This window comes from Acomys russatus, chromosome 20 (genome assembly GCF_903995435.1).
Source record: "Acomys russatus chromosome 20, mAcoRus1.1, whole genome shotgun sequence".
Classification (NCBI taxonomy): domain Eukaryota; kingdom Metazoa; phylum Chordata; class Mammalia; order Rodentia; family Muridae; genus Acomys; species Acomys russatus.
The window spans coordinates 70,291,871-70,314,916 of NC_067156.1; the positions used below are offsets into that span (position 1 = coordinate 70,291,871).

General features: G+C 50.6%; 1 protein-coding gene across 1 annotated transcript; it reads left to right on the forward strand.

The window, feature by feature from the left end:
- The first annotated feature begins 1,279 nt into the window (after positions 1-1,279).
- On the forward strand, positions 1,280-22,262 carry Dipk1c (divergent protein kinase domain 1C). The gene is made up of 4 exons (XM_051163878.1): positions 1,280-1,468; positions 11,997-12,656; positions 18,734-18,898; positions 21,754-22,262. Exons 1-4 carry the CDS (start codon positions 1,280-1,282, stop codon positions 21,970-21,972), a joined length of 1,233 nt encoding a protein of 410 aa, XP_051019835.1. The 3' UTR covers positions 21,973-22,262.
- The last annotated feature ends 784 nt before the right edge of the window (positions 22,263-23,046 follow it).

Here is a 23,046-nt window from a genome sequence, read left to right on the forward strand (position 1 = left end):
AGACAGACACACACAGACACACACAATCATATACAATCACACAGACACAGACAGACACACACACACCCCGCTGCTTTATCCCCTCCTTCCTGTGCTTGCCCCCTCTAGAGGGAAAGAGAAGGAAGTGCCTGCCGCTGAGGAGGGGCTGCAGCCCTCTTCCACACTGCTGCCCCTGAGAACACTCACAGGGTCGCACGTGTCGTGGGGAAGCAGAAGGTGCTAAGTCAGTCTTGGAGGGAGTTTATGAACTGTTGCTGTGATCAACTGGGTGGCCCTCTAGTCCCCAGAGTCTGCTGTATTCAGGGGGTGCTTACTTGTGGTATACTCGAAGTTTGTCTTAGAGCTGAGCATTTAAATTGTTCTAAAATTCTGGGAGGCAGCTAACCCACAGCCATTTACAACGCAAAGTTTAACTAGGACTTGCAGCATGGACTAAGTTAGGACAGTTCCCTAGAGGTCCTTAGAGACCGCTGGATAATAAGGAAGACTGGAGCCTGAGAAGTTAGGGCACAGGGCAGCAGGAGCGCTCCCCGGGTCTTTCAGTAACCCTGCTGAGCCTTTGTCTGGTGAATGCCCGAGGCAGAGGCCCTGTCTCTTTCAGCTCCCTTCAAGGCTGACAAGACCTCTCGGACTCAGCTTGCATCCAGTGGGGCCTCTCTTTTTGCAGGAGAAAGGTCTGGAGAGCTGGGGCTCTCAAGTAGAGCGCAACACAGACCTAAGCCGACGAAACACGCATTAGGGAACCCTTCTCCCGGCTGTTAGCTCTGAGAGGTCATCCCTCTTTACTCGGATGAGGAAGCCTTCAAGTCTCGTGCAGTCCTGGAGGCTGCAGTGTGGCCCGGTGCTCTCAGGGTATTCTAGACGGTCCCTCTCTGCCCCCACTTCTTCTCTCCGAACCTCGAGATCTCACTCCGGGAAGCGGGCAGTGACCCTAAGCTGAGGCCAGACTTGGTCGAGATGAGCAGAGAGCCGCAGCTTAGAGGGTGGAAGGGGTCCGGTGGGATCATCCTGGGAAGGAACAAGTGTCGTGGCTAGGCGTGTGGGTGGGTAGCAGTCTAGGAAAGAGAGGAGAAGCAAAGAGGCTTAGCTTTGGGGAAGAAAAGTGGAAAAGAAACTGGAAAGGTGGCCAGGGTGGGTAAGTCGCAGGAGCCGGCAGCTGATCCACACGCAGTGGCTGGGACTCCTACATTGTGCCCCAGGCCAGTTTACCCCTCCCGCCGCCCCTCCCCCCTCCCCGCCCCTTAAGCTGCGGAGCGGCGACCGGATCGCGAGGCTGGCGATGGCGCGGACGGCGGGCACCCGGGGCCGGGCGGCTCGCTGCGGGCGCTGGCGGCGGGGCGCGCTCCTCGCCTTCGCCGCGTGGACCGCGGGCTGGGTGCTGGCGGCCGCGCTGCTGCTCCGCGCACACTCGAGCGTCCTCTCTGAGCGCTGCACGGACGAGAAGAGCCGGCACATCCTGGCTGCGCTGGTAGGTCCCGCCGCCGCATTGCCCAGTGTCGCGCGTCCGGGTCGGGTTCCCAGACACCTTCCCCGGGTCCTCGGGTATCCGCATCTCCTGCGATGCTGCAGCATCTTAGCGACCACTCGGTCCGGGGAATGGGGCGGCAAGGGGACACCCGCTAAGGCAAAGGACTAGAAGTCCGCTGTGTGCCATCCAGGACGCCCCTCCCCTCTTCTTCGAAATTAGTCTAGAGTCCCGGGAAGTATTCCGGCCGCAAACCCTGAGCCTTGGGCCCCCGACGAAAGTTTGCGGGGCGATTCCTGGTCTCTGGTGCTTACATTCAGTTTCAGTGGCCAGGTTTGGAGAACATGCCTCTTTCTTGGGCTACCTCTCCCCTTAGGCCACTGCCCTTTGGGGATCCCACCGGATCTGCGGGATCACCTCCACATGATCAAACCCTGTGATTACTGCCTGGACTCCTCCTCCCGGTGACCTAAACACAAGGCCTTTGGCTATTCTGGTCCAGAGGAGCGAAGGCAGGCACAGTTCAAGGAGCATAGCGCTCCACAAGCCAGGCTCCTCTCCCTGGTCGACCCTGTTTTATGCTCTACAGTGGTCCCCTAAGGCGGGAAGGTCAGAGTATTCTCAGGAAGCTGCTCCTTAACCTGGCTGGGCTGTGGTCGATAGTAAGAAATTTCACACCAGCTGAATGCCCCGGTGTGCTCATTTTTGTTTTCCTTTTTTTCCCTTGGATTCTGGTTGGAAATTCATGCTTAGTCTGGAGAGACTTGAGTGCAGGGCGGCACCTCCAACCTCTAGAAAAGAGGAGAAAATAGTCTGCACTTGCTTCCTACCGTGATTGTTCATGTCCTAAAATCGTGACCACCTCAGCATTTGGTTTGAAATCTACAAGAAAAGCTTGCAAAGCACTCAGGAGGCAGAGACAGGTGGATCTCTGTGAGTTCGAGGCCAGCCTGGTCTACAGAGAGAGTCCAGGAAAGCCAAGGCTACACAGAGAAACCCTGTCTAGGAAAACAGAAAGAAAGAAAGAAGAAAAGTTTGGGGGGTTAGTTCACTTGCTTTTAAAGGTGGTTTCTGTTGTTTTGTTTTCAGGGTGTGAGAGTTTCAAAACATATTAAGCATTAAGTATTACTTTTAAAGATCTTTCTTTCCTCCTCATCTTTATATATTTGAGACAGGGTTTTTCTGTGTAGCTTTGGCTGGCCTTGAACTCAGAGCTCTGCCTCTGCTGGGATTAAAGGCCTGCACCACCCCAGCCCCTGGCTTTTCAGGATCTTTCAAGGGAGATTGGAAAAATCAAGCCACCAAAGCAATTTTAAACTAAAAGATACTCCTGTCATACTGTTAACCTGCTTCCTCCACATGGAGATAAAATCTTCCCATGCAGTGGTTACTGCTTAGCTGAAGTTCCATCAAGTTGTTTATAATTGTATTATTATTATTATTTTGAGACAGGGTTTTTCTGTGTAGTCTTGGCTGTCCTGGACTTGTTTTGTATACCAGGCTGGCCTTGAACTCACAAAGATCGTCTGCCACTGTTTCCCCGAGTGCTGGGATCACAGGTGTGGTCTACCATGCCCAGCATCCATCAAGTTTTACGTTGTGCGATCTCATTAATTTTCCCAGTAACCATCTACAAACCCCTCTGCTTGTAGAGACCTTCCCTTTTATTTTGGTGAGCCTCACTAAGAGAACAAAATTTAACAGTTTGGCTAAGGGCCAGGTCCCATTTACAAACTTAATACAATGTTTTAGATTAAAATAGGAAACAAGGCCTATTATTTATTTATTTGCCTTTGGTCATGCTGAGAAAAGCCTAATGGAAATTAAATTGCCTGATATAATTTAAGTAATTGGGGGTCATAACTTTCCCAGAATTCCAGGCTGCAAATTAAAATCAATTCTGTTTAGAAGCCTTACCAATACATCTCCAGTGCAGCCATATGCAGTCAATTTTTTGTTTGACAGAGAGCTGAAAATACTGGTTCTGTCCTTGACAGCTTTCAATCTTAACTCTTGCCAAATTCCCAAAGCCATTTTCCCACGGTTTGTTTGTTGGAGTCCCGAGTGAACTGCTGTGGAGACACTGTGGATGTGCGTGTGAGCTGTTCTTCACTCAAGCAAAGGCTCCCTTTACTACCGCACCCCTTTCCTGATGCTTTTGTTCTGAATTTGCTGAGGCAAAACTGAGAAAGTGCTCTGCGTCTACTTTTACCCAGGACTCTAAATTAGGGCACACCAAAACTTAGTTCCACCCAGGCGGCTGCCAAGCAGAGATTGGCATTGTGGCTTCTGAGGACTCGGTCTGAGGCGCGCCTCTGTGTCCTGGCTGCCTCGGTGCTTTGCATTTTGTCTGGCCTTCCTCCTACATAATAAAACTGGTTGTTATTTCCCTGACTGGCCTCCAGACTCTCATTGGCTTTCACCCTGAGTACGCAGAGCACATAAGAAATTGGAGCCAAAGGGAGGCTCTCTCTGGCAGAGCCAGGAGTCCTGGTGTGTCTGCCATGCAGGCAGCCTGTGTTCCCAGGCCTCGGAGTGGCAGGTGGCATTGCTGGCCGCTGGGGCAAACTCAGGTGCAGAGAGCAGCAGCCAGGTGAAGAGCTGTCGAGAGGCCCGATGAGGGGGTCTCCCAACAGCCCCTGCACTTTCAAAGACAAGAGCTGCTTAGAAAGGCAGCTTGGCTTGTGTTGAAAGCTTCAAGCCCTGGGTCCTTTGGATTCCAGTGTCTTCCCCTGACCCTTTTGTGTAACTTCTCAGCATACTGCAACCAGGCCTGGAGCACTGCTGGGTTGTTACAGCCACGTTTCTCCAAGGAGCTGTGTGTTAAGGCTCTGCTGGGCTGAGGAGTGGTTGGGGAGTCGTATCATTGACACCCCTGGCTTCTGCAAGCAGAGCACCTCAGAGAGCTGAAGTACTCTCTGCCAGCGCCTGTTGATGTCCACACTGCCCGGTAGCTGCACAGTAGTACAGTCATCCTATTTCATTAAATCCTCTCAACAAACTCCATGAAGTAGAGTTTGCTTCCCATTTTGCAGATGGAAAAACAAGCTAAGCCCAGGAAGGCCACGTGACATTGGTCTGCTGGGTGATGCTGATATGCTGAGGGCCCTACACTCTATCAGTGCCTTGGACAGACCAGACCCTGAGATGATAAGAAGCTTCTACAGTGAAAACCATGAGCAGCAGCCAAGGGGATTCCTCACACACCACAGCACGTCAACATACATTTCCACATATCTTCCCATAGCTGGGGTATCCAGAAGCCTTAACTGCCTGGACTAGTTAGGGGCTATGGAATTTAGTGTTTTGCCTATGTTAAAGAATTAAAAAAAACATAACATGGCAGGCTTTTTTTTTTTTTTTTTTTTTTTTTTTTGATAATAGAGACTGCGCAGGCCCCAGGAGATATAGCAGCCTGGGTCTCAGCCCAGAAAGATTTCATAGCAGCGAGCAGCCCCTTTCTGCAAAGATTCAGCCACAGTTTTAGAGAAGGCTTTGCATGATGGGGCTCTGCTTGCTGAGATTCTGTAACATACAGCCCAGCTTCTTGGGGGGGGGGGACTATTCTCACGCAGTCGGGGGGGGGGAGGACTTTTCTCACGCAGTCTGAGGGGGGACTATTCTCACGTAGTCTGAGGGGGGACTATTCTCACGCAGTCTGAGGGGGGACTATTCTCACGCAGTCTGAGGGGGGACTATTCTCACGCAGTCTGAGGGGGGACTATTCTCACGCAGTCTGAGGAGGGGTACTTTCCTCACGCAGTCTGGAGGAGGGACTATTCTCACGCCATCTGAATGCTTCTTTTGCAGGAACTTGGTGTTCCTCTAACACTTGCCTACCTCATAGGTGACCAATCTTAAGTGTCAGCCCTGGACAGGTACATTTGAACAGCGTCAAATGTACTAGGCAAGGTGTATATACATATATGTTACATATATGTATATGTATGCACAATATGCATATGTTATATGTATAAATTATGTTGTATACACTATATACATATACGTATATATGTAAGACACCACACACACACACATATATATATATATACCTAGTATTTAAAGAAGGGAGCATTAATTTGGGGGAGGGGGCACAGGATCAGCTGGAGGGGAGAGAAAGGTGGAGTGTGTGATGGTGTGTGTGTATACACATCCACAAGAAACACAGATTCACTATGAATTTCATTAATATAGAAGTGTGCCAGCACAGGTGTCAGGGACAGAACTCAGTTGGTAAAACACTTTCCTCAGAAGTATGGCCATCTAAGTTCTGTTCCCAGAACCCACTTTAAAAGCCACTCATGATGGCGCACGCTTGTAACCCTCGTGATGAGGATGGAGAGGAACAGTCCAGCTTTAAATAAGGACTTAAAGAATCAATTTTTGTTGAAACAACAGGGTATGCTACTAATAAAATAACCCAGCCACTAGCACCCACACAATGAAAGTTCCCAAATTACCAGTTAAACTTGCAATCTGTGTACCCAGTTTCCTGGTTTCTTATTTCTTGGACTAAGTCTTTCTCTGTGTCCTGAAGGTACAGACCTGCCAAGCTCCAGGGAGTGTAGCTTAGCAGTAGTAACTAGCCAGCCACAGGGGAGAGAGTTCTCCACCAATAGAAGATGTGTGTGTGTGCGAGTGTGTGCATGTGTGTGTGTAGGGTGCGTGTGCACATGCGTGCGTGCATACCTGTGTGAGTGTGTGTGTGTGTGTGTGGTGTGCACGTGCATGCATGTGTGTGCGTGTGCATGCATGTGTGTGTGTGTGTGTGTAGGGTAAGGTGCAAAGCATGCGTCTTGACACACAGGAACAGCAGCCACTCTGCAGTGAGTGCATGTAGGTGTGCTTCCGAGCACAGACCCTAACATTTCTTTCTCAGGCCATTGAGGAGTTCCAGACACCAGGCTTCGCAGAAAGGAGCCAAGGTGCTGGTCCCCAGGAAACAACTGGCGTGATCCCTGTCCAGTGACGACACCATTGTTTGAAGTGTCTCCTGACTCCTGTTTGGAAATTGACTTCCAAATTTGCTGGGGTGAATTTGCTGGACATATCAATAGATATCAATAGTTTTTATTTATTTCATTGCCAAAACAGATTTTCATAGAAAGCAGTATGTTGGTGGATCCAGCACAGACAATGCTCACATGGCTGTTTAATGAGAGCTGAGAGCAGAGGTAGCGGAGAGTTTTCTGGGAATTTGACTGGTTGACAAGCATGTCAGTGACGTGGGGACAGGAGAGTGACTGTGTTGGAGGCACGGCTTGTTTGAGGAAGTGTCTCACTCTACAGACAGGCTGATCTCAAACTTAAGCCCATCATTCTGGCTGGGTTTCCCAAGGTCTAGGACAGCAGGTGTGAATCATGGTGCCAAGCTTGAAATATCGAATTTTTAGGCTTGTGTGGATGTCATGTATGTGTGTCTGTGCACATGCATCCTACAGAGCACACACGTGGAGATCAGAGTGCAACACTGGGCGTTGGTCTTTACTCTCCACCCTGTTTGAAAAAGGGTCTCTTTTCCACCATGTACACCAGAGTCTCCTATTTCTGCTTCCGTCTCACCACAGGAGAGCTAGGATGTGCTAACACATCTTCAGGTCTTCACAGTTGTGCAGCATAGCGCTTTGCCCACGGAGCCGTATCCCCAGTCCTGGGGTAGCGTTTCCAGCTGCCCAGGCCCGTGCTTTAAGTGCTGTCTGTTCTAAAGTGCTCTTTCTGATTCTCTGGACACTTGGTGCTTTGTCAGAACTTGGGCTGGGCTTGTTGTGACAGAACCATCCTCTGCTCCTCTGCCTGATGGCGAGGCCCCTCCGCCATGAGTGCTGAGGTCAGACCATATCCTCTGAGAATCCCTGACCCCACTCTCTCATAACCAGGAGAGAGACAGCTCACACTTCCCAGGGCCACCGTGCTAGGGGCTGTGCCTCTAACTTTGTTGGACCTTGTCTTGTCAGGAGCCTCAACAGCTGCCATTTTGCTGTGGACTAAGCCTGGAAGCTTCCATGGGAAGGTGCCCCCCCCCAAAACACTCACTCACAAATGGGTTAACTTGGAAAACCGTCAGTGTCAATTTGTGTCAAGGTGGGGACAAAGCCTCAAGGCCTTGTTCCAGAGCAGTCTTTTTTTTTTTTTAATTTTATTTTATTAATTTATTCATATTACATCTCAATGGTTATCCCACCCCTTGTATCCTCCCATTCCTCCTTCCCTCCCATTTCCCCCTTATTCCCCTCCCCTATGACTGTGATTGAGGGGGACTTCTTCCCCCTGTATATGCTCATAGGGTATCAAGTCTCCAGAGCAGTCTTGATGGGACTCCCTGGCTCCAGAAGCTGCCGCTGTAGCTTGCAATTTGTGGCAGCGATGGTCCCAGTTAGAGGAGAAGACTCAGGGCCCCAGCAGTCAGCTCCACTTCCACACACACTTTCAACTCATAAGCAGAGGAGAGCATCTCTGTGGCTGGCTAGGGCACAGCCGAGGGCCAGGGTCTCACTAGCCTGTGATCTTGTCTCCGGGGCCTCTGCTCAAGGCGTCATCAGGACCAGGTCTCGCTCGCGCCCCTTTGCAGCACTGTGAGGTTTGGCAGCTCCAAGCTCAGGTCTTCTCCCCCACCACACAGCCACTGGTTCTCAGCTCTGCCCTGCACTCCATGGAGGAGCATTTTCAATTAAATTACTAATGTAGTAACAGAGAAATGCTTGTGGAATTGATCCAAGTCACTTTCGGGTGTCACAGAGTTTCTCTTGTTGAATTTAAAAGGATCTCAAGAAAATATTGCATTTTCTTATCAGGTTTATTACAGAGATGTAAACACAGATCAAGCAGGGGAAACACACACACGCACGCACGTAACACACAGCGTTGTGTGACCACCTCTTCTCACTGGTGTCTCAGCATCCACTCTTATGTGCTATGGGAGCACATGAGAAAAGAGCGACTGACACAACCTTCCCATGTTCATTTCCTGGCCCAGTGCCTTGGAAAGAGGTCCCAGAGTTCAAGGTCAAAGGTCAAACGGCAGCATGTCTTTCACACTCTGTCGAGTCCCAAGAACACAGCATGTGAGCACAGCATCAAGCCAGACCGTTTAAAACAATTACACTTGAATGTGTTACACAGTTCCCTCATGGCTGCTGGCTTTCTAGACATAAAAGCCCAGCCCAAGGAGGGTAGGGAAATGTCTCACTGAGTAAAGTGCTTGTGGTACAAGCCCAGGGACCTAAGTTTATATTCTCACTGAAAGTCAGGCATGGTGGCATATGCCTGTAACTCCAGCACCGGGGGCAGGGCAGAGGCAGGCAGAGCCTGGAGTCACTGGCCTGTGGGTGTAGCCAAAACAGTGCACTCCCGGGTCATTGACAGACCCTGTCTCAGAAGTAAGATAAAGAAGGATACAGTTCACCTCTGGCCTCCATATGCACAGGCACACACATACCACAACTGCCACCAGCACCAGCAGCACCACCACCACCAGTGCCACCAGCACCACCACTACCATCACCAGTACCAGCAGCACCACCATCATCACCAGAACCACCACCACCATCACCAGTATCACCATCACCACCATCACCAGTATCACCATCACCACCATCATCACCAGCACCACCACTACCACCACCACCAGCACCACCACCACCATAACCACCTCCAGTAGCAGCAACAGCAGCAGCAGCAGCAGAAGCAGCAAAACTCTGGGTTTATGGTGCCATTCTCTAGATGGGAGATCAGGCCCAGCTCTTTGTTTCTATTTTAAATTTTTATTTATTTATTTCAAGATCTTTAACTGCATCTATGCATATGTAGCATGTGTGTGCCTGGTGTCTCAGTCAGAAGTGGGTGTCAGAGCCCCCCTGGACTTGAAGTCCCAGATGGCTGTGAGCTGCCACGTGGGTTCTAGAAACAGAGCTCAGGTCCTCTGCAGGGGCTGCAGGGTGGACTGCTGAGCCCCCACTCCAGCCTGGGCCCCAGACGTTCTTTCTGCAGAACTGTTACAAGAAGGCATGTAACATGGCGTCTGACTAGTGTGAGCCTTGGTCTATGTGCTACACAGAGATCTAAGGGACACCACAGCAGACCCATCAGCAGGAAGGCAGAGGGGAGGAACAGCTCGGACCTTCGGCTCGGTTTTCGGGCTGATGTGAAGTTACTGTCTTAAAGTGGCCACACAGTCCAGGTACCACTCTCAGGCATGGGTGTGCTTTGTTAAGAGGTATTTTGAGCACTCTGTCTTTAGTATTTATTTGTTTGCTTTTTGGCTTTTTGAGACAGGGTTTTTTCTGTGTAGCTTTGGCTGTCTTGGACTCGCTTTGTAGAACAGGCTGGCCTCGAACTCACAGAGATCCACCAGCCTCTGCCTTCTGAGTGCTGGAATTAAAGGCATGTGCTACCATGTCCAGTCCTTAAGTATTCATAAAATTGCACAGTTTCTCAGTGGCTACTCTGTGGTTTGGGGTTCACACCCTTTGCACGACACAAGGGTAGAATAGTGCATACAATTATGCTTTGCATGTGGGGCATCGCCAGCCATCAGGCAGACTGGGAATTCTTAGATGCACATAAAGTCACAGAGTCAGACAGGGACCGTAAATGCCCCTTCGTTTCAGCCTCGCATGGCACCACACATGGCCAAATGAGTCATGAAAGCTTGTGGTTTCCAGACAGTTTTTGGTTTTGAAGTTATTTGTGTCTAAGCACTAGAAGTTTATTTTCTTGACTTTAAGGCACATCTTGTAATCAACTCAGGGACAGTAAAGCTGACTAATGTGAAACAATGCCTGTGTTTGAAAGGAACATGCTGACATATCTGATTGTGGTTCAAAGGCCATCCTGTAGGCCTGGCCCTGGGCATCCTTTGCACTTTGCACGTGTATGTGTGCTGCTCACTGGGCTGTGCAGTCACTGTGCAAGGGAAGGCAGAACAGGTAAGACACACAGGAGGAATAGGAGAACCCGCCCAGGAAGGTGGCATGCTGGGAACACTGCAGCCCAGCAGGGAGGGAGCGGTCACATTCAGGCTCACGGCTAAGGGACTAGCAATTTGCTCAGTGCGCTGCGCTGCAAAGTGTCCGCAGTGGGTCTTTCAGGCATTTTCCAATAAGCAAAACAGGGTGAAAAGACACTGCAAGATTTGACTCCTGTCTTAGGACCATATATGGCATAAGGTGAATGTGGGTTCCTATGCTGTAGATGGTTTGGGAGAGAAGAGCAGCTTGTATTTGCTAGTGTGGGGACATTCGTTTGTGGGTGCTTAGAAAATATGCTCACTGCATAATGCCCCTGACTCTAGAGATTTAGGCTTAATAAAAAAATGAGGGCTGGAGAGATGGCTCAGAGGTTAAGAGCACTGTCTGTTCTTCCAAAGGTCCTGAGTTCAATTCACAGCAGCCACATGGTGGCTCACAACCATCTGTAATGTGATCTTGGTCCTCTTCTGGTGCGCAGGCATACATATGGGCAGAATATGATGTAAATAATAAATAAATATTTAAAAAGAAAAAGGAAGAAAAGAAAAGAAAAATGGTAAAAATGAAAGAATAGCATTGTGAACCGTCTACTTTACCCCATGTCTCTTTGTGCCCCTTCCTCTTCCTTGAGGGACTGGCGGCATGGTCTTCCACGAGGCTCCCACTCCCCACTGTGGCTTCTGGGTATCTCCCTTCACTGCTGAGGCAAACACAGGCTGTCTCGATGCTTCTAGAACAGCACAGGACCCTCCTCCTGGTGCTCTCTGTCCACCCACGAGCCAGGAGGCACATTATCTGACTTCACCACCTCATGTTTGAAAATATTGAATATGGGTGCGAGGTTGGTAGAAGGGACAGTGCTGTGTCAGTGCGAGGGGCAGATGGAGCTCGGGGGCCTCGTCCTAGCTAACTGATCTGGCACGGAAATGTTAAAAGTCTCTGGCTGAGAGAGCCTCCAGTGTGGAGTCAAAGTTGAGAATCTGGCCCTCAGGCACCCCCAGCCCCCTCCTCAAGGGGGAGCCCTTGAGCTCTAGATTGTGTGATTTCGAAGGCCATGTCCTCGGCTCGGTTGAGTGACACGATCAGGACAAGACTCTCACCATTAGGGTTATCTATCTGTATGGGTGGGGGATCGTTTCTGGAACCTCCCTGGATACCAAAAATGAACCCAAGGGTTTTGGTCCCTTCTAGGACAGCCTGGCACCTGTAATAGGAGCTCTGTACACCTTTCCCCCATGCATTGAGTCGCCTCTGCGCGTCTTATGCTACCCACTGCAATAGAAGTATGATCTACGCTATATTGTAGAGATGCGATGACAAGCGGATAGTCTGTACGCGTTCTGCGCAGACGCGATATTTAATCAGTGTTTACGTTACAGCGCTGGCTGTGCAACTCACAGGACCAGATGGCCACCTGAACCCAGAGCCCGGATGGCCTCCACCACTCTCATCTGGGCAGTTTCTTGCCTTGGCTCATTACAAAGCCCCGAGCGCAGGTGCCAATCTGTGTTCTCCCTTGCCCCTTATCCCTGCCCTCTTGTGACACACTGTTCCCTTCGTTCCAGTGCCAGGACTACCGTGGCGGCTGGCTCACGGGCGCCCTGTGCGAGGACCTGTGCGTGGCTGGGGAGCTGCTGTACCAGCGCTGCCTGTATTATGAGCGTGGCAAGAAGGTGCTGCAGGCCCAGTGGCGCGGTCGGACCGTGGTCCTTAAATCCAAGAAGGAGGCCTTTTCCAGCTTCCCACCCCTCAATCTGCTGGAGGAGGAAGCAGGGCCAGGCGCCTCAGGCATCCCTGAGGCCGAGCTGCTCCTGATGGTGGCTGGGGAGGTCAAGAACACGCTAGGCTTGGAGCTGCCCAACAACAGCATAGCCCCCCTGTGGCCGGCCAGGCAGGGCCCCAGCTGGCGGCAGCAGCTGGCCAGTGCGTGGTCACTACTCCAGCAGGAGGAATACGTGTACTTCAGCCTGCTGCCGGACCTGAGCCGCCACATCCTGCCTGTGCTGGGATCCTGTGGCCACTTTTACGCAGTGGAGCACTTGGCTGCCGGTAGCCCGCACCACAGGGCTCTCTTCCCTCTGGGTGACGCTGGCCAGGCCCAGGCTATTAGCCACATAGCCCTCAGCTTTCTGGACATGGTGAGCCATTTCGACAGTGACTTCTCCCATCGCCTCCACCTCTGTGATGTCAAGCCTGAGAACTTTGCCATCAAGATGGACTTCACGGTGAGTAGAAACAGGCTGTTTGCGGTAAGGGGAAGCGATTCTGGTCTGTGTGGGAGGAAGGAAGCCAGTGCAACTTTGGGTGGCTGTGTGGCTCCTGGTCAGTCCAGTTCCAGACAGCTTTCTTGCCCCGTTGACAAGAGGATTTACGTAGATTCATCTCTTGCTCCTAGAGATGTCAACTCTAATGAAGGGGCCCACAGGAGGCTGAGGTCAGGCAGGAAGCAGAGGAGGCGCCCCACTTCCCTGAGGACAGCCCTGGTGCCTGTAGTTAGTGCTGGCACAGGATCCGTGTGGTCTGCAACAGTCAGATTTCCTGGGCTAGACAGTGTCTGCTAGGGCTGTTCTTCCAAGCCAGGCATTCTGTGTCCACAGCACCAGGGTGCTGAGACAACGCTACTCTTCTAGAGAGATTCTAGTCAGTTCCAAGTCTGTGAAAAGACATCCAGCAAGACACCTGGAGCTCTAGTGCCGGCTGGCAGGGAAGACCCTTCAGGAGAAGGAATGTCTGACCCTGTAGCTCTTACAGATGCGAGATACCCTTCTCCCTCAACTCGGGGGCTATGCAGCTGCACCAGAGATACACTGTGGTGGATAGGAAGTGACAAGAGAGACTTGTATGTGTTATTGGATAGCATGGGACACCTTCCCCTCCTGGCTAAAAGCAGTGTGTCAGGTTCCTGCTGTGCCTCTTGACCCTGGTCCCATTTCTGGGCCTCCCAGTGGGAAGTGCTGACAGGACCTGTGATGTCATGGGCACAGAGTGGGCAGTGGTGAAGGCAGTAAGTGGTCAGTCACCCCTGCAGCACCTTTGTTCTTACACTGTAAGTGTTGCTCAAGCCAGCCAGGCTGCACCTTGTGGGGGTTGGTTCACGGGGTAAGGCTCTTCATCGTGGTTAGGACATTGCTGAGCCATGGGATCTCATGGCAGGCTGCACGGCATTGGAGTAGCCTTTTTAAAAGCAGCTTGACATCTAGAGGACTAAGTTTGTCATCCGTGTAATCAAGTGTTTGTCCCTGCTCTCACTGTGTCCACCCAATACTCAACCATGGCTGCCTTGGAGGGGCTAAAATTCCAGGAGTATCTTTAAATGGGAAAAGATGGGCTTGGAGTTAGTTCTGGTGGGTTCCAGAAGGTTGTGGGGGCTCCAGCAGAGTATGCACACTGGGCAGGAAACTCGGGGTAAGCTCAGTCCTGTGTTATGCCTCACTGTGAGTTCACCACTGTCTCTCGGATGAAGCCCCCAGCTGCTATTTTGGAGGTGCTTGCCACTCTAGCTAAGGCTTCCCAACTTAGTGAGCAGGAGCCATGCAGTGGAAAGACGAGCAGTTGCCTTCCACTTCTGAAAACTCTTGTCATAGTCACTTGAGATATGGATATAGCCATTATGAGTCCTGGGGACATAGCCACCTGAGAAAGGGGATACAACCACCTGAGTCTGAGGGTCACGGTAGTGTGGAAAGCTGACCTCTGGGCATGACATAGCCATTGTCCTCTAGGCTCTCAGTAGCTCTGATTACCTGCACGAGAGAACAAAATGGGCTCCATTTTTAATGCACGGTGGAGGGGAAGGAGGTGCTCTCGAGGCACAGCACTATTACCACAGTCCACCCCTCCCTGAGGACATATATCTTTTTATCACCAGAGAATTTGCTAGGAATGCAAATTTTGTTTATTGTTTGTTACATTTACTTAGTGTGTGTGTGTGTGTGTGTGTGTGTGTGTGTGTGTGTGTGTGTGGTGTGATGAATGTCATAGCATATGCAGAGAGGTGAGATGTCAATTTGTAGGCGTTGGCTCTGCCCTTAACACAGGTTGAATTCAGGGCCTCGGGTTTGGTGATAAGCGCCTTTACCTGCTCATCCACCTCAGCAGCCCAGCAATGTAAATTCTCATACTGCTCCTCAGACCTCCTGAACCTGAGACTCTGGAGTGGGCCGACACGCCACATGGGTTCCAACCCAATACTTAGAAAGACCAAGCAGGAGGGTGGTGAGTTCACAGCCAGCCTGGGATACATGGTAAGACCCTGCCTCCAAAACACAGGCAGGCTAGCAAACCAGGTTCCCTCACCTGTGGCTTTGGTCTCTGTTCAAGTTTGAGAGCCCTGAATTCCTGTTTCCAGAAGGTGGATTGTGTTTTGAGCCCTGGCTGGCCTCTGCCCTGAGGAGAGGTGCTGGAATGGCCGATTTCAAGCCTCCCGGTACAGGCCTTCAGGAACAGCCTGGAAAGGAGGGTGACCCCAAAGCACACAAGCACACCCTTCAAGCTGGTGAGCTGCTTGCTGGTCCTGAGAGAGAGCAGAGGTGCAGGGAGGACCGAGGACAGTTCACTCAGTGCAGAAGAGGCTCGTCACCAGTGTGTCCAGTTGCGGGCCAGGTTCAAGCAGAAGGCACTATATCATCACGTAGGATGATTCTGTGATCCTCCCAACCAGGAAGGTTTTCCTGCTGTTCTAATTTTAGGTACACAGGAGCAGCAATTCATTCTAGGCTACACAGTCTAAGTTAAAAAATAAATCACTGGCAGATGAGAGGAACAGTGTCACAAATGGGGTTAAGTAGGAACACAGAGGCTGGAGAAAGTGCCAGAAACTGGGGAGAGAATGGACCTCACCATAATAAATTATATAGACAGTAGGCTCATTAGCATAGCTCTCATGTATGTATGTCTATATATCACTTAAATATTTGGTAGGGTGGGGTTCAAGACAGGGTTTCTTTGTGTAGCTCTGGCTTTCTTGAAACTCCCTCTGTAGACCAGGCTGGCTTTGAACTCAGAGATCCACCTACCCCTGCCTCCTGAGTGCTGGGGTTAAAGGCCCGTGCCACCACCACCACCTGATTTAAAATACTTTATTTATTTAGTTTTACGTATATGAGTGTTTTGCCTGTGTGTGTGCATGTGAGCCATGTTTGTGCCTGGTGCCCGGAGAGCTCAGAGGAAAGCATCAGAGCCCCTGGAATTGGAGTTGTGGTTGGGTGGGTGTGAGCTACCACGTGGGGGCTGGGGACCAATCTGAGTGCTCTGAAAGAGCAACAAACGGTCTTAACTGCTGAGCCATCTCCCCAGCTCCAGTTCTTACTAACTTTAGTGTTTTTAACCAAGCTAAGTGACAAGATTACTTCTTAATTTTGACCAGCTAATGAGACAAGAGAGATTGATAGATTGTACAGGCTTCAGATGTAGCTCAGTGATAGGATCATACCTGGCGTACACACAGCCCTGGGGTCCCACTTTTAACTAGGATTAGGGGTGCAGCTCACTGCTAGAATAGTACTTACCAGGCTTTTGTGATGTCCATTGGGTTCCCAGTACTTCTCCCCAAAATAGCAACCAAAGGAGGGAACAGGAGATGGGAAGTGCGCATTCTGGAGGGTGTGTGTGTGGGGGGGGGGGATGTAGGAAGGGAAAAGTGGAGGTAGATACCCTCAAGATACACAGTGCGTATGTATGAAACAGTCAAAGACTAAATAAAAAGATATTATAAAAAGTGAAAACTATTAACTCCCTCAAGGCATGCAACAATGAGCAGGCTTCTTGCCTGTGTTTGTTATCAGGCAAAAGTGGCAGAAGAGGGTGACGTTCTCATCACTCTGCACATTTTAAAGTAACATGTCCCTTCTGAGATTTCACTGATAATTCCTGGGAGGGCTGTCCTCTACCAGCATCTCCCGTGCGTGGAAAAAAGGAACCAAAGGTAGAAATCATCAACCATGCCTTCTGCAGCTGAATGACACCAGCAAATGAGCCCTCTCCTAGATGCTGCAGGGGCTGGGGCTGGGGTGGGGGGTTAGCTGACATTTTCACAATGGCCTGTGAGGGCTTGTGAGACTCCACTTCCATCAAAGATGTCATATTTAGGAATGACTTGTCTCCAAGCTATCAGCTGTCGAACTTGGGCAGACTCCAGACGCTTGCAGATTTCAGCTCACATTTTTTTTTTTTTTTTTGTATCCAGGTGGTGAAGGGAAATCTGCATAATTTATAAGTTATTCTTTGTCTGACTTTGAAGTCTATTTGGTTGGGAGCCAGAAAGATGAATCTGAAATTGCAGCAGCCCTCAAGCTCTTACCCTGACAGTGGAACTAGTGGTTGACGCTCAGGGCTGACAAATGCTGATCCTAATTTCAGGCCATTTCCCCATGGCCCATCTGATTGGTCAGTTGACGTGGGTACCAGATGTGTGATACAACGAGCAGTCTGTGATTGTTCATAGTCTTGGGACTCAGTTATCCATCTCTCACAGCATTTGTAATCCTCACCCCGAGAACTGTGAAAAAACGTGGAACTTAGCAGATCCAGAGTGGAAGTCTCACAACCACCATAAACAAGCAGAGCCTGAGGTAGGAGCTGTGCCTGTTGCTTGGCAGCGCCTGTCACCTGGAGTCTGTCAGATTCATAAGCTTTCACAGAAGCCACTACAGCCTCGGACAAAACACTTCTGCGAGGACATAGGGCATCTGACTCATGACTGTTTCTTTACCCTTGGATAGATGCTTCTCATTAGTCATTGTGACCAAGGACTGTCGCTTCAAAATCTCTGATGCTACTCTCTTCACTTTGTCTTGTGTGTTGGGTTGTTCACACACATGTGTGCATGTTTCCATACCTGTGTGTGCTTGCGCCTGTGTGTACATGTGTATGTGTGCGTGTGCATGTGTGTGTGTGTAGGAGCTGCACACCTTTAAAATTTTAATCATCATCATTGTCATCATCATCATTTTGGGCAGGATTTCCTACTAGCCTGGACCTCATCAAGTGGCTAAGGCTGGTTAGCCACTGAGCTGCAGGGATCTACTTGGGTTTTGCTTCCACAGCTATGGAATTAGAATGCTTCTTTCTTTCTTTTTTTTTTTTTTCCCCACATGAGTTTTGGGGATTGAACTTAGGTCCTTGTGCACACGTCACCGACTGAGCTATCTCCTCGGCTCACTTGTTTTTGACAATAAAATCTTCCCCTTCCCCTGACTTCTTCAAATGAATCTGTGTCTCACCAGTGCCGTGTCTTACCATGGCGGTTCTATTCTCAGGTATCAGATTTCTCTGGAGAAGCTTCTATTATTATTATGATGATGATGATGATGATGTTTTTCGAGACAGGGTTTCTATGTGTAGCCTTGGCTGTCCTAGACTCACTTTGTAGACCAGGCTGGCTTCAAACTCACAGTAATCTGCCTGCCTCTGCCTCCCGAGTGCTGGGATTAAAGGTGTGCGCCACTACGCCTGGCTTATTTTTGTTATTTATGTTGACAAATGTCATGGTCAGTCAAAAAAGAAACAGAAGGAGGAGGTGGAGAGATGACCCAGTGGTTAGGGGTGCTGGCTGTTAGTTCAGGGTGCTGGCTGTCGGTTCGGGGTGCTGGCTGTCGGTTCGGGGTGCTGGCTGTCGGTTCGGGGTGCTGGCTGTTAGTTCAGGGTGCTGGCTGTCAGTTCGGGATGCTGGCTGTCGGTTCGGGGTGCTGGCTGTCAGTTTGGGGTGCTGGCTGTCAGTTCAGGGTGCTGGCTGTCAGTTTGGGGTGCTGGCTGTCAGTTCAGGGTGCTGGCTGTCAGTTTGGGGTGCTGGCTGTCAGTTCGGGGTGCTGGCTGTCAGTTTGGGGTGCTGGCTATCAGTTCAGAGTGCTGGCTGTCAGTTTGGGGTGCTGGCTGTCAGTTCAGGGTGCTGGCTGTCAGTTTGGGGTGCTGGCTGTCGGTTCGGGGTGCTGGCTGTCAGTTCAGGGTGCTGGCTGTCCTTCTGGTGGACCTGATCTTGGTTCCTAGAACCCAGGCTGGGTGGCTTACAATCACCCATGACTGGCACCTTGCACACATGTGGCATACATGCACACACATACACACATACACGCAGATACAAGCTAAAACATGACTTATGATAATAGTTTGTGTCAAAGGAAGCACTTGTAAATACTCTGGGGAAATGAGGTCATGATCTGGGCATTTCCTCCTGACAGGTGGGCTCTGTGGTCACCGCTGCATCAGTCACCTGTGACCCGTTGCCGTCAGGGCGGAAGCTCTTCCTCAGGGGCCATGCTATTATTGTCCGGGCTGTCATTCTTGCTGTGTACCTCTTTGATTTCAGGTGGTAGCTATTGATGTAGACATGGCCTTCTTCGAGCCTAAAATGAGGGAAATCCTTGAGCAAAACTGCACAGGAGACGAAGATTGCAACTTCTTTGACTGTTTCTCCAAGTGTGACTTGCGAGTGAACAAGTGTGGGGCCCAGCGTGTCAACAGCAACTTGCAGGTGAGCTGGGGAGGACGGCACCTGTGTCCACAGGCCTCTGGGCTCATTTATTCCACCAGGGCAGGATGCTTTGCTTCTTACTACGTGGGTGGTGGTGGCCTCAGTGTCCCAGTGGGGTCCCAGCGCAGCCCCTAGCTGGCTCTCCCCCGCAGTTTCTCTTGAGGATGCTTCTGAGAGCTTGTTTGGCGGTTCTAGCAGGGGAATGCAGCTCCTTGCGTGGGCTTAGCTGAAGAGTGGCCTTCCTTCCCTCCAGGGAAGGTCACCACTTGCAGCAGGATGCACGTGGATTGCTCAGAAGGGGACACTTGCCTAGCCAGCCAGATGAGCCTTATCAACCGTGGTGACCCATAAGGAAGCCCAGGCAAATGGCCCTCGTACCCAAGGAGAGCCAGTCTTTCTGCCAGCGTCTGCCTCCCTGTAAATCCTCACCCAGAAAGAACAAGAGCCAGAGCTAAGTCTGTGAGGCTAAGACCTGAGGTAGTCCTGAGAAAGAGGCCAACAGGGGGAGGCTGGACAGACTCCATCACAGACAGGCAGGACAGCCAGCAGGGGCTCTCACAGCGAGGCCGGTAGGAATTGTCAGTCAAAGTGCACCTGCAGGCAGGGAGACTCCAGTCCCAGGGTTGACTTTCTAGCCCATCGGCTGGAGACTGTCCCTTCTCTTTGGCAGCATTGTCCCCATCTGCATCACTGGATGCTTTTAGATGGGGGTGTGTGAACTTGCACCCCCAGGTGTCTGGGCACAGAGTACAACCACCTGTTCAACCTGCTTGTCAGGGTGTGTTACCTCACTGCTGCCTGCCACGTTCAGTCTCTTCTTTGTGCCCTTGCTCTATAAATTCTATTCATTCTGTCACTCAGCCCACTGCCTCAGCCACACCCGCCTCTAGTGCACCCTCCCAATAGGCTTTGTGCCATGGGTCTGATGAGACTCCTAAGCTGAAGCAGAGCAGATTAAGGCAGGTGCTCAGAAAAGCACACAGTGGGGGCTTTCCTACCATGAAGGAGAGAGATCCTGCCGACAAAGCTACCAACCTGGTGGGGCGAGCTCAGGCCAGGCAAACTCCTGGCTCCAACACCACAGACAGCTGAATCAAGTACCAGGACCATTGGAGTTCCCACTTTAAGGAGGCCCATCAGTTACACGGGCTTCTGGGGTGCCATCTCAGCCTCTTCCCTGTGGAGCTACACTTGATGGGTCTGTGATTGCCCTGCCCTTGAACCAGGCAGACAAGATGGCTTTCACCTGAGTCCCCATTATCTCTGATCTCACCTGCAGGTCTTTGCTTTAAGAGAAACTAAGAATGGCTCTGTGGTTAAAGCCACCTGCCAAGCCCAATGCCTTTGTTTTGATTCCTGGAACTCACACAGTAGAGAGGACTAATTCCTGCAAGTTATCCTCTGACCTACACACACACACACACACACACACACACACACACACACACACACACACACACACACACACAGCTCTTGCAAGTGGAATCTTGAACCAAAGAAAACTGGAAGGAGAGAACAGATGTAAAGAGACACAGACGATAAAATCCAAATGGCTGAAGATTTAAAGACATAGTTAAAAACATCATGCTAATTAAAACTCAACAACAATGTACTTTCCATTTTGGAATAGTCGTTAAAATGGCATTAATTAACAGTTGACGCTCTGGGGAGTTAGATGAGTGTGTCCACCCTTAGTGTGACGGATGTCGTGGCTCTGGAGCAGATGTGGACACACTCATCCCTGTGCCTGACTACTGTCTTTGAAGACAGCCCCAGAAGTGAGAATGAGCTTTCTCTGTGATGTAGTGTAAAGCGCTAATGGAGGAGACGCAGGTTATAAATTAAGTCAGCATCTGTAATGTGATCTCGTGTTCACTAGATTTTGTTTTGTTGGAAAAGCAGCCGTGCTTTGTTGTCTTTGCCCGCTTCCAGTTGCTGTGACACAACACTTGATACAAACAGCTTATAATGAGGAAGATTTAACTTGGGCTCATGATTCCAGAGGTTTGAGCATATGGCGGTGGCTCCTTTGCTCTTGGGCTGGTGGTGGGGCACAGCACCCTGGCAGGGGTGGCCTACAGTAGAGAACAGCTGTTTACCTCATGAAAGCAGGGGGCAAAGAGGGAGAGGAAGTGAGGAAGAGACCTCCATCCCAGCATCCCTCGCAAGGCCTAACTCACTCACACCTCTTAAGGGCCCCACCATGTCCTACCAGCACCATGCATGGGCTGGTGACTAAGCCTTCAGCAGGTGGGCCTTTGGGGTGCACTTAAGACACTGTCATCCCACATGTCTGCTGAAGTCAGAAGCAGTCTCTGAGAACATTCGGGGAGCCATGACCTCTCAGGGGAGCCTAGCACTGGGCTTACTTATTACTCAGCAGCTCCTGCCTGTGACTCTGCTGTAGAGGACTGAGCTTTGGCAAATATTTTTAGACATTTAAATTTTTTCATCGAAAAAGGGTAATCTCTAGTCAGAAGAAATTTAAAAAAAAATTTTTTTTTTTTTTTAAATAACACTTTTGCCGGGAAAGAGGTGTGTAAGTCACAGGTGCTTCTTGAATATAAAGGTGTTTGGTAAGTGAGGCTGACAAAAAGACTGAAAGGAAAGTTGGGCACTGCTGTCTGTGCAGCTCCCAGGTAGTGCTCCCCACTGGGGTATGAGGACCCTGAACACACCCTTCAGGCAAACCCTGATCCCTGCGCTGAGTGACTCAGGGCTAGGAGGGAAACGCCTGCTCAGTGCTAAGACTCTCTCTGTGATACCTCCCACAAGAGTAAGGAAGTGTCCTTGAGACCGGGGTGATGCCAAGGACGAGGTGCTCCCCTGAGTTAACCTCTCGTTTCCCCCCTCAGGTCATCTGTGATAAGATATTTCGACACTGGTTCTCCTCAACCCACAGGAGCCCAGCCATATCCCCTCAGCTTCGGCTGCAGCTACGGCAGACTGTTGAGGAGTGTGCTAACCATGGGGGCCCCTCTGGGAATTCCTGGACAGCCTCCTCCAGTGTGTTCTGGAAGCTTCGATGGCTCCTGCAGACCACTCTGAGAGAACTGCAGGAAGTGGAGAAGTAGTCATTTTCTTGCCTAAGTCATCAGGAATGGACAGACGTGACCTTCAGGTGATTTCTTCTGTAGTTGCTATGCAAATGAGCTGTCTGCAACCTTGGCACGGTCTTCTGAAGTGTGCCACTGAACTCCTCTCCTGTGGCTGTGATGTGCACCTCTGGTGCTCCTGTCCAGCTCGGTTCGATCTTGTTTGATGCTGACTTCTGTCCTGTCACTCTCGCAGAAGCGACCAAAGGGAGGAGATCCATTTAACTTGTGGAGGTGCCAGTGTGCAGTCCTCTGAGGAGTATACACGGGTCGTGTCATTAAAGACAAGGATGGCTGCCCTTGCCTGGTAGCCATTAGCAAGCTAAAGAGTGAATATGGGTGTACAGCTGAGTATGTTTGAAAATGAGCGTGTGCACATGTGTACACCCATGAGTGTGTGAACGTGTTTGTGCATATGCATGTGTACTGTATTCACATGAGCATGTTGTGCACACATACATATGGACTTGTGTGTACATAAGGGGGATTCCACATGTTCTCACAATTACGAGTGTTCCCGTGTGTGTGTGTGTGTGTGTGTGTGTGTGTGTGTGCGCGCGCGCGTGCGCCCGCGCCTGCATGCGTGCAGATGAACCAGTCATTGTGCCTGTGAATCTGTGCTCATGGATGAATCAATGTGAGCACACCCAGGAGCACATGCATGTGTAACATGCTGAGGTGAGGAGGTGGGCGGGCAGGGGGAGCCTGTGTGGAAGGGTGGCTTTTCAATGTGGCCCCTGGGAATCTTGCCTAGTGGCAGACAAGTGTTACTTTTCTCCTGGAATTAAATGCAATAAAACACTGTGTCTTTAGGGGCATGGTTTGCCTTGGAGACTGTGTGGAGCGGCACCTTTTAGTGCTTTCCATTTTGTGGAGCTTTAGGGAGCACGTTACTGCGCATGACAGAGCGCCTTTCTTCTGAGCAGGGCCTTTACTGCGCATGGCAGAGTGCCTTCCTTCTGAGCAGGGCCTTGCGCCTGTAGAATGCAGGGTTTTGCCACCGTGGAGACAGTTTAAGTAGAGTGTTGGGGTGGGCTCTGAAGACCCAGCTTG

What these genes read in the sequence shown, in the direction of transcription:
- Dipk1c (XM_051163878.1), top strand. Translation starts at nt 1,280, where the DNA reads ATGGCGCGGACGGCGGGCACCCGGGGCCGGGCGGCTCGCTGCGGGCGC. An exon ending in GGCACATCCTGGCTGCGCTG is followed by an intron (nt 1,469 to 11,996) that starts GTAGGTCCCGCC and finishes CCTTCGTTCCAG; the next exon opens with TGCCAGGACTACCGTGGCGG. An exon ending in CCATCAAGATGGACTTCACG is followed by an intron (nt 12,657 to 18,733) that starts GTGAGTAGAAAC and finishes CTTTGATTTCAG; the next exon opens with GTGGTAGCTATTGATGTAGA.